Source organism: Fundulus heteroclitus, chromosome 1, assembly GCF_011125445.2.
Source record: "Fundulus heteroclitus isolate FHET01 chromosome 1, MU-UCD_Fhet_4.1, whole genome shotgun sequence".
Classification (NCBI taxonomy): domain Eukaryota; kingdom Metazoa; phylum Chordata; class Actinopteri; order Cyprinodontiformes; family Fundulidae; genus Fundulus; species Fundulus heteroclitus.
This window is the reverse complement of record NC_046361.1, coordinates 1,953,394-1,970,534: the sequence shown is the minus strand read 5'-3', so window position 1 is coordinate 1,970,534 and position 17,141 is coordinate 1,953,394. Positions and strand designations below refer to the sequence as shown.

General features: G+C 42.4%; 1 protein-coding gene across 1 annotated transcript; it reads right to left on the bottom strand.

The window, feature by feature from the left end:
- Nucleotides 1-6,545: 6,545 nt before the first annotated feature.
- Nucleotides 6,546-14,276, bottom strand: LOC105936649 (zinc finger protein PLAGL2). The gene is made up of 2 exons (XM_021324061.2): nt 14,119-14,276; nt 6,546-8,742 (listed from the first exon to the last, which is right to left on the bottom strand). The coding sequence occupies exon 2, from the start codon at nt 8,332-8,334 to the stop codon at nt 7,066-7,068; it is 1,269 nt and encodes a 422-aa protein (XP_021179736.2). The 5' UTR covers nt 8,335-8,742; nt 14,119-14,276; the 3' UTR covers nt 6,546-7,065.
- Between the last annotated feature and the right edge of the window lie 2,865 nt (nt 14,277-17,141).

The window sequence follows — 17,141 nt, the reverse complement described above, 5'->3', positions numbered from 1 at the left end:
CTTCAATCTATAACTGGCTGCAAGTTACAAAGTGCAGATGATCTGCTGAGCATGTTTATCTTTTAGCAGTTTCTACTCTGCCCTTTCACCTCAGACTGACACAGTAGGCCTACTTGTGCTGTGAGGAGACGTTAACCTCACTCTGAAGGTAGTCATCCATATAAAACCCCAAAAGGAAAACATTATCTATTAAACACAGTTGTAATGATCATGATCATGAAAGATTTTACAGTAACATAAACTCATTGTCTTGGTTTTCGTTGTGTGTGTTGGTCCATTGGGTTTTCTGAAGTCCAGTCAATGCAGCCATCTAGCAGGAAATTCTAGAGCACTTCCTGCTTCTCTCTGACGACAAGCTGGATGGAGATGCTGATTTTATTTCCCAGCGGGACGTGGTACCTGCCCCCACTGCCAAAGGTACCGAAGGCTGCTTCAGTGACCATGGTGTTCTGGACCAGAACCCCACAGGGAATCTATGGAGTGGAAGCTGAGACACCAGACCCAACAATAGAGATGAGCTGAAGAACAAATGAAATCCTGATGGTAATGGTTCACCGCTGGGATCCAATCCATGGTTGTGTGATTTGTCTGTCTGTCCAGTGTCCACCCTGGAGGTGGAGATTCAAACAAGTAAGTCGGCCGGTAGCAAATTGCTTTCAGTAGGTTAGGCGTCTCTGGATACAGTACACACCATCCTCACAGATTTCTAGAAAATCTAGATTCTAGAAATCTGTGAGAAATGTCTAGATGCTCACCACCCATCTAACTGGGTCTCCAGCATATTTAATCATCTTGGTATTTAAGTTGACCAAGTTGTCTTTGACTCTTGTGATTCCTTGTACCTAGTATAAGTATATAGATATGTTTATATATATATATATAGACCACTAAGAATGTAAATGGGACATTTACATTCCTATTTCCTTTTTTGTATTTTTTTGGTATTCTTTTGATCCATTGTAGATATGAAGATTCACTGTATATAATTGAATGCACCTTCCCTACTCTGCACCTTCTTGTATGAGCCGATGTGACGAGTGAATTTCTCCATTGTGAGATCAATAAAGACTATCTTATCTTACCTGCTCCTTTGAATAGAGACGCTGGCACACCAACATCCTGCACGACCAATAAAGTGCTTAAGAATATTTAGTCAAGCTTACAAATTTGCTTTCTTACATTGCACATTTGAGATGATTAGGAAGAAGCTTAAGATTGAGTTATACACGTTTTTGTTGTAAGCATCTTTGAGACTGCTGCTTTTTAGTTTTCTATTTTTTAGGTCTTATTTTCTCAGAATATTATTTCAGATTTTTATTTGTCCAGTATGACGTAAAGAGTGAGCTATTATTAGTACAGCGGCTTAATGCTTTTAGCACAGGCCCCCATTACTAAAATCCAGCTGTGTATCTAGTCCTGATTTGGCCATACTGATCTGGCCCATTTTACAAGCTCAGCTTGATATTTTTACTGATGTGGGATAGTGAAACAATTCTGGCTGTTTTAACTGATCAGAAATCTTTGACTATAAAGATATGGCAGGTGTGTGTTGTGATCTAAATGATCCTCTACTCCAAGCCCCTTCCACTGGTTCATGAAATAAAAGGACAAATTAATGTTGCTGCCAGTTTTGTATCCATTATTATTCATTTATGATTTAATTTAAATTCACCATCCTGTTTAATTTAATTGTGACCCACAGAAGGGTCACAAGGGTGGAGCTGCCCAACGGAACCAAGGACAGAAACCAGATATTTACTATTTAAACCCTTATCACATTTTGAGCTTACAAGAAAAACTTTTTCCCAAAGCTAATATGTATATTTAGAGAAAACATCTTTTACACTAAGATAACAATTATCCTTATATCACTAGAAAATCACTGGATCCCTTAGTTGCAAAACAATGAATCACTTATTAGTGTGAAAACTGTTAGTCTTCTGCTAAGCTGAACTCGTAGAGCCACATTGAAAATGTGATAAAGTGTTGATGCTGTTCATCATGTGGAGCATCCTGCTGGACAAAGTATCCCAGAGACAAATAAGAATTGACATTATTTGAATTTGTAAAGTGCCTTCAGATGACATGTTGTGAATTGGTGCTACATAAATAAAATTTAATGAAGATCTTTAAGTTGGACTGGTAGTGGACTAGCATGCCTTCCTCTTGCGTTCCATGTAATCATACATTAATAAACTTGTCGGCAGCAATACACGCTTCAGTGTTTTAATAGAGTTGTCCATTTAACCTCTAATAACCTCCTACTGGAACTGGCTTAACTCCAGACCTCGTTTTAGTGAATAACAGGACAGACACTGTAAATCTAATCTTTTATTTCAGATCATTTAATCTTAAGACAATGATGGATAAGTCATTGTTTCACTGTATTCTAGACTATTAAATGTTAACTCAAATAGCTGAAGCAGAACATATGCCAAGAACTTTGAGTCCAGATGTTCTCCGTTGGCCAGAAAGCAGGTAAAACATTTGAATAATTAATCAATGACGTTCAAACGTTCTGTCCTGCTGTCTCGTTCTACATTGTTGAAAACAGAAGCATCTTCTCTAGGAGACCAAATTCCTTATTTGTTTGGGTTTTTAGGAGTCAGGAACATACAGAATTTATAAGTACATTACAATTCTGACCTTTTTTTTTTTTATTATTCATCAATTCAAAAGTAAAACAAAAAAACAACAGCCTTAAACTCAGAAGCTGAGGTCAATTGATATTTATGACAGGCTCACGGGATAATGCGTTTCTCAATCATTCCTGACATGATTTCAGTTCATACAAGCCCAGTGAGGGCCTAATCCCCCCCAAACTAAAGGCTAGACACCCTGCAGAGAACAGTACGGCTACATCTATAAAGATTAGAATTCTGCAAATAAAAAGTTGCGTTTTTTTCAGTCATTTCAGAAATGGGGACTTTTATTATAGTTTCAGACCACAGACTGGAATATTTCAAGACTTTGTTGTAATTTTGATGATTATGGCTTACAGACAATAACCCCCACCCCCCTAATTCATCATCTCGTATTAGACTATAGTAAATAAATTAACTATTGGAAACTCGAGAAGACACCAGCACCAACAAGGCAGATGACCTGAAGGCTGCCATCAAACCAAGCCGGCTTTCCTGAACAGCTCAGCAGAACCACAGGCTGATCTCCATGCCACACCGCACTGATGCAGTGATTCATGCTAATGAAGCCCTGACCGACCGAGTGCTGAGTGCATCAATATCAACTTTTTAGAAGCCCAATAGTTCTGTTTTCAAATATTAATTTGAATTGATCATATGTAATATTCTAATTTTCTGAGACACTGAATTTAGGGTTTTCATTATCTGTAAGCCTGAATCATCAAAAACACAAGCAAAAAAAACAGGGCCTTGGAATATTTCACACTGTGTGTAATTACTCTAGATAAGATTTTAGTTTCACTTTCTGAAACGAGGGACAACAAATAGACATTTTTCACAATATTCAGATTTTTTGAGACGTAGCAGTAAATGCAGAGTTAACGTACGAGCAATAGATACACCATCTGCAAATGGATTTCTCTAAAACAAAACAAAAACACTACAGAACTACAAATTAGACTCGACGTGACAAAAATAAAACTTTGCTCAAGATATTTTGCTGCAGTTTGCTGAGACAGTCTCTGCTGCTTGAGGTAGTAGGTTAAGTGAAATTAAAAAGCTGGTAAGAATGTGACCAGTTGAGCCGAGCGATGTACCCGCCTCCCACTGTGCGGACAGCGTAACATTACCAAGTACCAGGTAAAAGTTCGGATGCACCCCCATAGCTTATGGAAAGCTGTCAATGCAGGTTTCTGCCGGTGACGCCGGTGAGGAACAGCGGCAGAAGGAACAGCGGAAGACGACGAGGAAGAGCAAAGATTGCTGGCATAAATTGGACTGCAAACTGAAAGAAACGCTCACTGGATCCGGCTCCTCCCCTAGGATAACTGAAAAAGGCCTGAAGAGGTGAAGAGAGAAAGTTAGGAATGTGCAGTTAAAGGAGAGGTTTACTGAAAGCTATTTAGACGTCTTCTTTTGTTCCCTCGCTGTTCCCCATCTGCAGCACCTCCACCCCATGGAGGATTAAAATACTGAAAATGTTCATCAGGAGGTGTGAGCCAACTTTTAACCAGCACTCTACGCAGACTTCCATCGCTCATGATAGCATTGTACACCAAAACGTGACATGGTAGAGGTAGACCATTTACATCAGTCTCACAGACTTCCATACATGTACACACATATGTACACGCGTATATACATAGTCACAGTATTTGCTAACGTAAGGTTTAACAAATTAGAACAGAAAGGGAAAGCTGCTCTGGTTCCTACCAGCTCCTAAATATTCTTAAAAACAGCCCACCACAGATGGACATTACTAAAGACAAATCCAGAAGCAGTGAGTAATGAAGTCCTTCCTTTCTGCGTCCATGGGGGTTAAGAAGCGCCGAGGGGCTGCAGACCAGGCGGCTTCCTCCACCAGATCGTCGGCAGCATGAGCGTTTCCAGAAAGGCAGCGTTTGGCTGTTTGCCGGTACGGAGCATCCAGGTGAAGGAAGGACATCAGAAGCGGCTGTTGCTGCCCAGCAGTCTGGGATGGGTTAAAACACCATTTCCAAATAACTTCAAGTCCAGTTTAAATCAAAAGGGTTCACCCTTCCACCTCAGACCTGACTGAGCATGTCAAAGGTACTAGTCACGGCAGTATAACGGACAAAACGCAGAACCAGTATGCTTGTGTGGAGAAAGCATCTTTCTAAAAGAACATGGCTGCACGGGTTGGGTATGAGTCGAGAATGAGCACACTACAAACCCACAGGAGCAGCGGGAGAAAGGTAGAACTGTTTGGCCACGGTGCCATGTTGGGGGCAAAGCAGACCCAGATCTGCAAACGGGCCGGGCCCAGCATGGACAGCGGGGTTTTGGGCCAGTGCTGCAGACGGAGAACCCAAATGCCCTCGCAGCCCTCCGTGAATCCGTGTTCCAGCTGAAGCCTGGCCCAAAACGGCTCTCACACCACCACACGCTTCTGCATTTGGTTTGCTTTCTGATAAATGAAGACATGCTGGAACATTTTAGGAGCCATCAGCCGAGCTCCAATCACGTCAAAGTCAACAGACCCATTTCTGTCGTAAAGACCTGACTTTTAATCTAGTCAGTTCTCATAGAGGCAACTAGCAAGTAAAAAGGAACAGTTACACCTACGTGTTTATTAGAACTAGTGTAAGTGCTTGAATCTAGCCTGAAGTAGACACCAACAACAGTAGCAGGGGAAGATCCTTCAGCAACACTAGGAAACGTGTCACCATGCTAATGGAGTCTCTTAAAACAACAACTCCAGGACAGGAACACCAGGGAGAACAGTCTGCCTCCCCTTCAACACATCTATTCACCATCACCTCAATGTTCCCCCCCAAAGCTGAATGGATCTACTGAGCCGTCCCCTCGGCTGTGCGGGCCGTTCCAGGGAGCAGGCCGATCTGGGCTAAGCTCCTTCTGCCCATACAGCCACACGGCTGGTCAACATGCAACACCGCACCATAAAAAAAAAAAAAAAAAAGGAGGAAGCATCTCAAAGTGCCGCAAGAAGCTGTCTTTAAAATGACACTTCAGCGCTAACTTAAAGCCACGCGTTTAAGGCAGGTCAGTGGTTTCTAGGACAAAATAGAACGACCAGGAGGAAGCCCTTCGAAGCCCCGTTCTCCGTCACACCACGCCGGAGGAAAGGTGGACGATGACACCTTCAGGAGATACGAGTCAGGAGACGGGTCGTTAAACGCCAGGCACATACGGTTCAGACATCTTTTCTATTTCCTCCTTTAAAAAGTTTCTCCCTCCACATTTATATGTTCAACATGGTTTTCTACATAGACGTCTTACAACTAACGCCACCCTTTGCCAGGAACAAACTCAATTTATTACCTTATTTCAGTCAAACCACTGCGAATGACTGACTTTGGTAGATCCGACACGCCGTCTACACGCGTTCTTCAACTTTAGACACCTGCTTTTACAAGTACTGACCCACTCACTGCTCTCCTAACCTTGACCATCATCCTAGCACAAAACCAAGTTCTGCTTGCAGACCCAGAGAGATTCTGTCCGCCTACAACTGAGCGTATTTCAGGAACAATGCATTTCCAAGTGTTTTTTGTTAAGGCAGAGGGGGCAACAAGCTCACGAGTTTCTGTCAATACTTTAGTTAAGAAGGCACCGATGATCCAAAAAACAACCTGTGAATCCCTCTTTTGTGACGAGCATTTCCACATGTGGCATTTTGTCTGAATATTCTGCGCTGTAAGCACAGAGACGTTTTCACCCACAGCAGCTTTTCTCCTTGTATAATTTGGCATTACATCACCAATAAAAGTTAAGTGCAAAAAACTCTACTTAAAATGAAAAAGGAGTTTTGTTGTGTAGCTATGATGCATTTGAAGAAGAATGTGTCCAAGTTGTCTTCGGCCATGTTAAAAAAAATAAAGGTTGTGTGCACGTTTAAAGGCTTTTTTTTTTAAGTGCAGTGAATTCCAGTTATGTTCACAGCTTTAGATCCAGGTCAATCGTTTGTTCTGTCATTTGGGGTTTTTATGCATCGATCACATGTTATCTGGACCGCTGAAACGCTGCGAGGCCGCGCACCCCCATCGCTTTCTGTACCCACCTCATCCCGTTCAGGACCATAAGGGGGCCAGGGCCTATTCCAGTCAATGGGAAGAGGTGGGTCTTCCTGTCAGACCACAAGCACTTAAATGTTGAAAGAAACAAAAAAACATATCAGTAGAAAAAGTGACCCTTTTTAGGAGACGTGTGCGTTGAAACGGTTGCGACGCTTTCCGAGAGGGAAGGGTTTGAAGAGCTGAGATGTAAGTGCGGCAAACTCTTCGGACTGGTGGGAGTTCCTAAAACATTCACACCATTTCAGTTATGAGGTAATACTAATGAGGTGACGTGTTGCTTCGATGCTTGCTTTCAAATAATATACTATTCTTCTCATTATGTACAACAAGTGCTTATGATGCCAATACTTGAGGAGCAGAGGTGTTTACTGCTGAAAAGCCTGGTAATAGTGAGGTAGGGAGCTGGAATTGCTTACAGCAGGACTATACGACTGAGGTAGCTGGCCGTGGTTAAAAACCCCTGAGCCCTGTGGTGCGTGAGTCTGGGGGGACTGGAAGAAAGGGAACGGCCCCGGAGCCTGGGAGGAGAGCCCCGATGAAGATGACGGAGAAGACGTGGGGGAGGGGGCAGGTGGGTAACTCATCACTAGCCCCATGTGAGGGTTGTAAGGCGGTAGGCTGAAAGGCAAGAAGCTGAGCAACGACCCGAGGTCCATGTTAGTGTTGCACGGCAACTCGTTGGAAGAGACAGCGGGGCTCCTGGGCAGCGGATGGGTTTCACCGCCAACATCCACCCCGTCGCCCATAGCCTCCTTCTGGGGGGAGGCCGAGACGGAGGAATTCATCGCGGTCAGTTGAGACGAGGGGATGTTGGGAAAGTCCAGCAGGAAACCGTCCATGTCAGAGCGAGGGTATGAGGTAGAGCCGTACTGGTACTGCGACGCGTTGCCGTAGGGCTGCTGCTGGGCTGCGGCTGGAGGCTGAAGGCCGTGGCGGTGCGGGTGGGAAGAGTGCGTGGTCAGCGGATGACCCACGCCAACGCTCGAAGACAAAGACCCCTGCACGAGTCCGTGGGGAGGCCCCATCGCAGGGATCAGATTTGGCAAGGAGTAGGAAGTGCTCATCTCCCTGGCAAAGACCTCGGTGGGATCCTTGGAGACAGAACCCACTCCAGACGGCTCTGGGCTGGGCTCTTCCTTCACCGGCCTGGCGTTGGTCGTGGCCTGAGCGGCTACATGAGTGCTGGGAGTAGACGGTGGCATCAAACCAGACTCCTGCGCGTGGCTCTTCTTCAGGTGGCGGGTCAGGTGGTCTCTGCGGCCAAATCGCTGTGCGCAGCACGGGCAGAGGAAGTCCCGGCGTCCTGTGTGCACCACGGCGTGGCGCCGCACGTCCTTACGGGTGTAGAACCGCCGGTCGCATCGCTCACACGAGTACTTCCTCTCTCTGGTCGGCACGGTGGCGCTGCCCTCTGCTGAGAGAGGCCTGTCGCTGTGCTCACCCAGGCTCTCCAACATGGTCGGGGACTCCTTCATGCAGTGCTGGCCTGCTGCGGTGCTGTGGGAGGCCACCAGGTGGCGTCTGTAGCCCAACTGAGTGTTGTACTGTTTTCCACAATCCTGGCATTGGAAGAGCTGCCTGCTGGCGGGGAGGTTCTCATAAAGTTGCCCTTTCAGGTGATCCTGGTGGAACATGGTCTAGTGACGTGGAAACTGGTGGCTCTGCAGCTGCACAGGGACGCTGGCCGAGAGCCTGAGCAGAGCTGGACAAGAGTCATGAGGAGGAAAGACCATTAGTCTCCTGTGTTGTGGTTGTTCTCCTAGCTCCGGAGTCCTCTGAAGTTGGCTGTTCTGCAGGAACACCAGAGGATCTGATGGCGGTTAGCGGGGAAAGCCTTTGTCCAGAGCATGAATTTTGCTACAAAAGCTGCCATAGCAACCCCAGAAGGGCTGCGGTGACGAGAAGTTTCAGGAGGAGGCTTGGTTCAGGCGTTCAGAGAAGGGCTCTTGTCCGGGCCTCCGCTTTACTTTAGGACTGAGAAGATCCAAACACACACAGTGCCAGCTGCCGGGTCACCAGGACAGTCCATCATCCTTACAAACCTGAAAAACAAGAACACAAAAAGACAAAAGGGTGTCATTACATGTGCAAACCATACCTTGTGCCCAAGGTCACATGGTGCAAGACAAGATAAAGGCAAAACAAACGAGCTTAACTAAAGAAGCAGATATGATCTTCGTTTAGAAACTCTAGAATCGGTTTCTAAATGAATCAGCAGAGGGAAATGAGCATCACATTGCATCTCTGGTTTTAAAATGGAAACGCTGAAGCTGATGACAGGGTAGAGATGTGCAAGGATATAACCAGTACCTTCATGTCTGACTGACCCGGATCATGGATTTGGCCGTCCAAAGGCTCAACCGTCCCCAAAGGGACATGGAAACCGAGTTCTGGAAAGTTCTGGATTACCACCCATTTAAAAAAGCCTCACTCAGCAGCAACGCTCAGTATACAACTAAATTCCACCCACTTTTACCTCCAGCTCATTTTAATTGGATCCTTTTAAATGTCTCTTCAAACACTTCTTTTGTCTGGAGTTTTTTTAGGCATGAGTCCTGGAAGCAGGACTAGTCTAGTAAAGTTCTAGACCAGGGGTCTGCAACCCTGACAACCCACTGAGCCGCTTTTACCGTCAGTCCAGCCAAATAATACCTGTTACTACTGTCTCTTCTAAAGAAGCACCACTTATTTCTATTTTAGGCTTTAAAATTAAGAAAAACAGATTCAAAAACAACTCGGCTGCATTCTGTTCTATGGGATGTCGATATTTGTGAGAACGACACAAATAAAGTTTTACTGGTACTTTTACTGTCATTCTGTTGTGGAACTACAAGCAATTATTCCATTAAGAAACTGAAGAAGGGATAGAACTGGCATCTGTTGTTCTATCTATATTTTTAAACAGCCAGAAACTCCCCATACATGTCAGACCTAAAATACATTTTTTAATGTGTCCACAGCGCCCTCCATTCTGCAGCCACTAGGACCGGTTTCATCTAGAACTCTGAGAATTACTTCACCTATCAGAATAATGATGGCGGAGTGACGTTTGACCTCAGAAATATTCTGTACCCACTGAGAAAAGGACAGAACGGGTGAAAAGACTCGGAAACATGAGGACTGACACAGTGAATCGAAAGAATTAAACAGAATTATATTTTTCAGCAGACCTGAACTGATTTAAACTCAAACAGAGGCTTTAGAAATGTATTCAATGGGATTTATTTCTGTAAAATCAAAAGAACTAAAATATGCTGCTTTATTCATTTGTTGGATTTCTTTGCACAACTTCTCTTTGTGACTTAAAATACTGTTAAAAACAGTATAAAAATTAAATAACTTTAAACAGTATAATTGCACAACAATATTTTACTTTACAACCCTTACTTTAAAAAAACGTAAAGGTTGCTGGACTAATTAGCTGTATTTTTAACAAACTAATCTTACTTGTGTGCTTCATTATTTTGAAGAAATAAAGAAAGAAATAGCAACAGACCATAGTTCACAGTGCTCTGTTAGGAACATACGGGGTAATCAGAGCTCTGATATATGATGGAGCTTGATTATTAAGGGCTTTATACGTTAGAAGGAGAATTTTAATTTCTATTCTGGATAGAAATGTTATAAGAGAACTATGACCTCTCTTTTTAGCTTTCATCAGACCTCTTGCTGCCTCATCTTGGATCAGCTGGAGGCATTGAACTGCATTTTGTGGACTTCCTGGTAGTAAAGAATTACAATAGTCCAGCCTTGAAGTAACAAATACATGGACTAGTTTAGATGGCTCCATTGGGTACGAAGCAACCAATCTACAAACGGTGGCAGGGTAAAAATAAAACCAATACAAATGTATGTAAGATTTAGGGTATATGTAACAATATGGTTTTCAACAGTATAGTTCATGATCATCTACAATTATCTCACCCAGAGTCTACTTCACATCTAAACTATGCAGCAGCAGCAAAAAGACATACTGGTAGTTAAAGAGAAAAGTTCTGGTTTCCTGTAGAGAAACCAGGTTCCAACCAAAGGCTTGGGCGGAAATAATCTGGCCCGCTATTTACAGAAGCACCATAAGATATATGCTAAAAATAACAGTTTGAAGAGCCTCCCATCTTCAGCCACAAAACAAAACCCAGTATAAAGCTCAATAAACATGATCTTCAGTAGAAAACAGTAACAGAAACTTGATTTCAATGCTAAGAAAAAATATATATTTTCGATTTCCCATACCATTTCGGCAATTCTATGCAGGATTGAAATGGAAAGAATAAAAAATAAAAACAGGAACATATAAACGGCACAAAATAAGTATAACTAGAAGGTTGCTCTTAAGTGATTTCAAAATGTTTTGATAAATATGTTGGGGCGTGGTCCGATGGTGCAGGGGTAGTGAGCACGACATGTACAGAGACCATAGCCCTCGACTCGGCTGACCCAGGTTTGATGCTGGCCTGAGGTTCTTTGCCGCATGTCTTTCTCTCCCTCTTTGCTGTCAGACGACTTTGAAAAAAGATGAGCCACTAGCGGCACAAAAAAGAATTGGAAATAGAGTAAAAAGAACATATTACCGTCAATTAAATTACAAAATGTGGTAAATACAGTATATTGGATATTTTTAACAGTCATAAAATTAGGTCAAATTTGCTAAATTGCTAATTTATTTTAATTAAGGGATACATTTTAAGATTATTAGTTTATTTATTGGGCTATTTGCATATTTCCACTTTCATATAGAATTCTGTCAGTGTTGGTCCTCCATACTTTCAGCCATCCTATATAAAAATTGTTAGACCATACATACATACAGACAGACAGACACCTTTAATATTATTTTATTCTGTCAATTAGCTGATAATATAAATACATTTTACTACTGAGGGACAACTACCAAAATACAAACATGGATCTGGCGCCTACCAAATCTATACTTTCACAGTGAAACTAAGCATCTGGTTCTTCAGCAGCACCACCTGTACAATTTCTGTTTTCTGCTCGTTTTGCATAATATTTTCTTTAGTTACTACCGTAACCACAGCAGCAGGTTGATTGTTACGGGTTCCTCCTTCTTTCTGCTCTAATTGTCAGTTTCAGTCTGGCTCCACCATAACCTGTGTAATGGGCCACATTGGCCTCTAACGCCTTTACAGCTAAACGGAGGGAGGTGCACTGGTTTGCTTCGTTACCTGACTGTTTATCAGCTGATTGATATTTTCCTGCCTTGATTTGTACTGCAGCTAGCGTTAGCGTATGTTGTCCAGGTTTACTACTTCACTGTTGCAGTGAGCTTTACTGACCTTTTTACGTCGCTCTCAAACATCCGTTTTGTACTGTTAGCTTAGCACGTAGCAAATGGGTCAGTTTATATTGATTTTGACGTAAATCAACATATTTGAGTAATTACATATTTTATTGATTATATTAAGGTACTGATTATTTCGACAACGTATTCACTACCATTAAACCAATGAGATGAGGAAATTTGAGGAAGCTAACGCTAACAGCTAACCAACAGCTGTCAGTTTGTGTCACATGTCTTTAGACTAAAGATGCTGCACGCACATATGGTGCACAACGAAGGTGCGCAGCGCTGCCTGTTTGAGGGGATAGCTGTTTTAGTTATGGATAAATTACTTTTAAACTTTTTCACAGCAGTGTAAAAGTTTAAAATATTCTATCCCTCCGTGGCCAGGCAGCAGTGTCTTAAAAACCCCTGTGTTGCCAGTTCTTTCGAGAGAAACAAGAAACCAGCTCTATTACCTCTACTTTATGAGTTACGGGGTGCACATCAATGTCAAATACAAATGATCAGAAGAACAAGAAAATGTTTGTGTCTTTCTGTTTGTAGGGTGAAGGTCTGAGTGTGGAATTCAAGCAATTTCCAAACATGAGAGTTTAAATCACGGTATAAAAAGATTATGTAAGGGATAACAAGTTGTCCATTATCAGAAATTACTGGACGATGGTGAACCGTCCGATGCAAAGCTTATATGTGAATAAGATACATAACAAATTGTAACATATGCAGTAATTATATGATTAGTATAAGGTGTGGGACATCATAAGTGTATACTTCACCCAATCCCCTGAAGGAAAAAAAATTGTTTGTATATATATATATATATATATATATATATATATATATATATATATATATATATATATATATATATATATACATATACATACATATATATATATATACACACACACACTTTTTGTTGTTCATTTCTACTTCCTGTACAACATTGTACTAAGTGTTACATATTCAAAAATGTATCAATTAATTAATGATAACCACTGACATTTTCAAAACTTGTGCCAAACATTTGGGAATGACCCCCTCTCACTTATCTATATATTATTGTACTACAGCCATTATCTGTACTGTTTTAGAGCGCAAATCAGTTTCATTACAAGCCTGAAATAATGAAAATCAAGTTCACTGGTTGGGAGATCTTCTCTATCTTGTAGAGACGTAAGAATATGCCGGCCCCACATCCTCTCTGAACGGCCACAAGTGTTATATGCATTTAGCATTAATAAGGTCATTTCTGGTTTGTTTTTTTATGCCTGCCACCAGTTCCAACTGTATCTCTAGGGCCACTGGGAGCCTTTGCTGTCATTTTCATTCCGTTTTGGACACGGACATTTCTCGACTCCACCATGTTAGACCTTTGGGGCGTTCCACCTGAAGCTGCCCTGCTGTCACTACTGAAGCCCCGGACTGGCTGCAGGAGCTGGGCCTGATGATGCCACACCTGATCTGCAGATGCATGGTCCTCAACACCTTTCAGGGAGTCATTTTCACACTGCAGTGATCGGTGAAATTTAAAGTTACATTAGGACAAAAGGATTATTGTAATATCGCTAAACTCATTAAACAACTGAAAGTATGTTTGCATACTCTGGTTGTTACAAACACCTTAGCTATTTTAAATTTGACCTGTGGTGTCAAAGTGAAAAAACGCTATTTAGATGAAAATCCCGATGAAGCCTAAATGAAGGAGCAACGGTGGGAAAGTCGAGAGTGGATCGGTCCGGAGGAGAACCTTGTGCGGCTCTGGGCCTTCTTGCTGGGTTGGAAGCTGGACGGTGAGGCTGGCCCAGTCACGTCCAGTCCCAGGCTACACTTCCCAGCTAGCCTGCGTGCGGGAACCAACTTGGTGGAAAGTCGCTTCTTTGGGGAGTTAAGCGGCGGCTTTCCGGCAGGACTCCGCAGCCCGACGTCAGCGCGTCTTTGGGGAACGGCGGAGCTTTGTCCGGAGCCGGAGGCTTGTTCACAAACAAAAGATGAACGCTTCACCAACTTCTGGCGGAGTTTGTTGTGCCGCAGCAAATTTCCACTGTTCTCCTACGACCCGGAGCGGAGACGCGGGGACGGGGCTGCGGGCGGACAGAACCACGGCGGTACTCACCGACTGCACGTCCTCCCAGATATCCGGCCGGTCTCCCGGTGCGCTCCACGTCGACATTGTGGCACAAGTTTGAACGCTGTTTGCTGAGTTTGGGCCCGGACTGTGGGGCACCGCGCTGGAAGCCAGGCATTCTGGGAGGGAGGGTGACGTCACGGCAGTGGAGCCAACATCCTGCGGACGTCAAACAAGAGGGAACCCTAGCTGCCCCACCACGGCGCCGAGAAAGTGCTCATTTAGAAAAGATTGCAAGAGTTTTTTGGAAAGGCTCTCTTAGAATGGCGTGGAGAGCTTCTAGACTTCTCATAGTTTGTATAAAACCATGACTTTTGCTCCTTCCAAATGTGTCTGCAACCTTTTTAACTGGATTAGAGATCTTTCCTCTAGGAATGCTTCTGTTCATATACACCGCTTATCCTGCTGCTCTCAGGTTCACTAACTAAGCACTAACATATCACTGTGAGTTATACTCTCATGTGGGATGGACTGCTCCGGTCACTAGAAGCAACAGTCGCTGTCTTTTTTAATATATAAGACAATATTTATACTATTGCCTTCATGCTCTAATCGCACAGAAAGGTGGGCTGCTGTTAACCTTGCTGTTCATGCAACTTTCTGTTGCTCTCAGTTCCATTTGGCTGTTCTGAAATGAGTATGAAAAGACTTTTGTTCATGCTGCACCATTTGCATAGTGTATGGTGCAGAATAACTGGAAATTAGGACACTGGATATATATATATATATATATATATATATATATATATATATATATATATATATATATATATATATATATATACACTACCCTAACCCATGTTATCTAGGTAAAAATACATCTTTTGAAGACCTATTGATCACCTAATTGATGTGTTGATCTCCATGTCTTTGTCTCCCTGAGAAAAGTTAAATAGCCTGTGGTCATTTTTAAGTGGGTAGGAAGTTTGTGAGTAAGAAGCAGACTGTGAAAAGGCCGTTTCACATACAGGGATGCTACAATTCCCTCTGGTGGTTGACCTTGTTACTCTGCTCCAATAGTCTGAAGTCAGGAAAAAAAAAACTTGTGGCCCAACCGACATTTTTGTTTTGCAATAACCCCCCCCAAAAAAAGAACTATGCACTATTTTAAAGCTCAACACAAGGAAAATGGTGTGAAACTGGCATTCTAAATAAAAATTATTCTACTAAAAATAAAATCTGTAAGGAAGGAGCAATGGAGGTAACTGTAGAACCTGATCTGTGTTTGGACTGTTTTGATCCAGTTGAGCTTTCTGAGTTATCTAAACTAACAGCTTCATCCAATCCACTTTATTTATATAGCACAATTTAAAAACACACAAGGTTTCCAAAGTGCTGTACCACAAAATAAAACATGCTAATTATATAACACAATAAAAGATGAAGTAGACAATAGAAAGATAAAGACAGTAAAATTAAAGAATAATAATAAAAAACTAAAAGGCACTGCCTGCACATGATGAAAATATGCATGTATACAATTAACACTTTATGTGGTATGAAAAGCCAAGCAGAAAATGTGGGTTTTAAGAAGATATTTGAAATGAGACAGAGAAGAGGCCTGTCTAATGTGCAGCGGCTCTTGTTCCAAAGCTTGGGAGCTGCAATGGCAAATGCTCGATCCCCTCTGAACTTAACTCTAGCTTTAGTCTCTGTCAAGAGCAGCTGGTCAGCTGACCTGAGAGTTTAACTAGGAGTGTGCAGCAGGTCAGAAAGGTAGGGTGGCGCGAGGGCATTCAAGGCTTTAAAAGCAAATAAAATGATTTTAAAATTAATCTTAAAATGGACGGTCAGCCTGTGGAGTGAAGCTAAAATAGGTGGAATATGCTCGTACTTCCTTGTGCCAGTTAAAAGACGTGCAGCAGCAGCAAAGTGCTGTTTGTGAAAGATTAGTTTTATTTTTGCCTTAACTGAGAAAAGCTGGATTTCACCACAGCTTTTACCTTACTGTCAGATTTACGGTCAGCGTCCACTTTCACCTCCATATTGTTGACAATTAGCACATGACACTGTGCCACAGAACCCAGATCAACTGCATCAAACCAATGGTTTCTAAACATAGAGCAGGAGGCGGTATTTTAGTTATCAGGCTCCTCTCTTGTGTAACCAACTCCCATTTTTTAGTCTGTGAGGCAGACACACTGTCTACTTTGAAGACTAGGTTTAAAGCTTTTCTTCTTTATAAAGCTTATATTTAGAGTGTCTTGGGTTATCCTGAATTATTTCTGTAGCTATGTTGCTATAGGCTTGGCCAACTGGAGGACACAATTTACCTCATTCTGCTAAATTCTCCAATTACACTCCAATTAAAAATATATATATATATTTTCTCAATGTGATGATCCTTAGGGGCTTGGGTTTTTATCTTTCTTTTATGTCTTTGTTTTCATAATTAATTCCTTTAGTTAATTCATAGTTAATTCCTTTAGTTTAAGTTACTTATTTCTTCTATTCTTTCTCCAGTGTATTCTAATTAGACTTTTCTTTGTCTTACCCTTGGGTTAGTGCTTCCTTATGTCTTAGTTCATTTCATCTGCACTAATTAGTCTCCTTCCCTCAGGCTCCCTGCTTACCTTCTACCTCAACTACTCCTGATTATCCTCTCATTATCACACAGACTGTAAATATCATTCTCCTCTCTTCCCTCGGTAAGTTCCCCGTTGGATCATCTCATTCATGCCTGTTACTCCTCTCATACTTTCCATTTGCCTACCTGTTCCTCCATTCCTCCGTTATTCTGCCTGTGACTCTGCCTGTGTTCTATGTTCTGTAAGGTTTCTGTTATTACGTATAAATGATCACATTCAACATCCTATTTTCCTGTCTTCACTTGCGTCCTACCCCACACACATCATGACAGAAGCTGGTCTGGTGTCTGTTTAGCTGTGACAATTATCTGGTGACAAGCTACTACTGCCAATCACTTCATGGTCTCCTTCTATAGATGAGACATTTGACCTGTCTTTGAGTGTTTAACCCTGTCTCCCTCCTAAACATATTGGCTGAGCTTT

Coding starts and splice junctions, on each gene's coding strand:
- LOC105936649 (XM_021324061.2), bottom strand. CDS start 8,334: ATGTTCCACCAGGATCACCTGAAAGGGCAACTTTATGAGAACCTCCCC.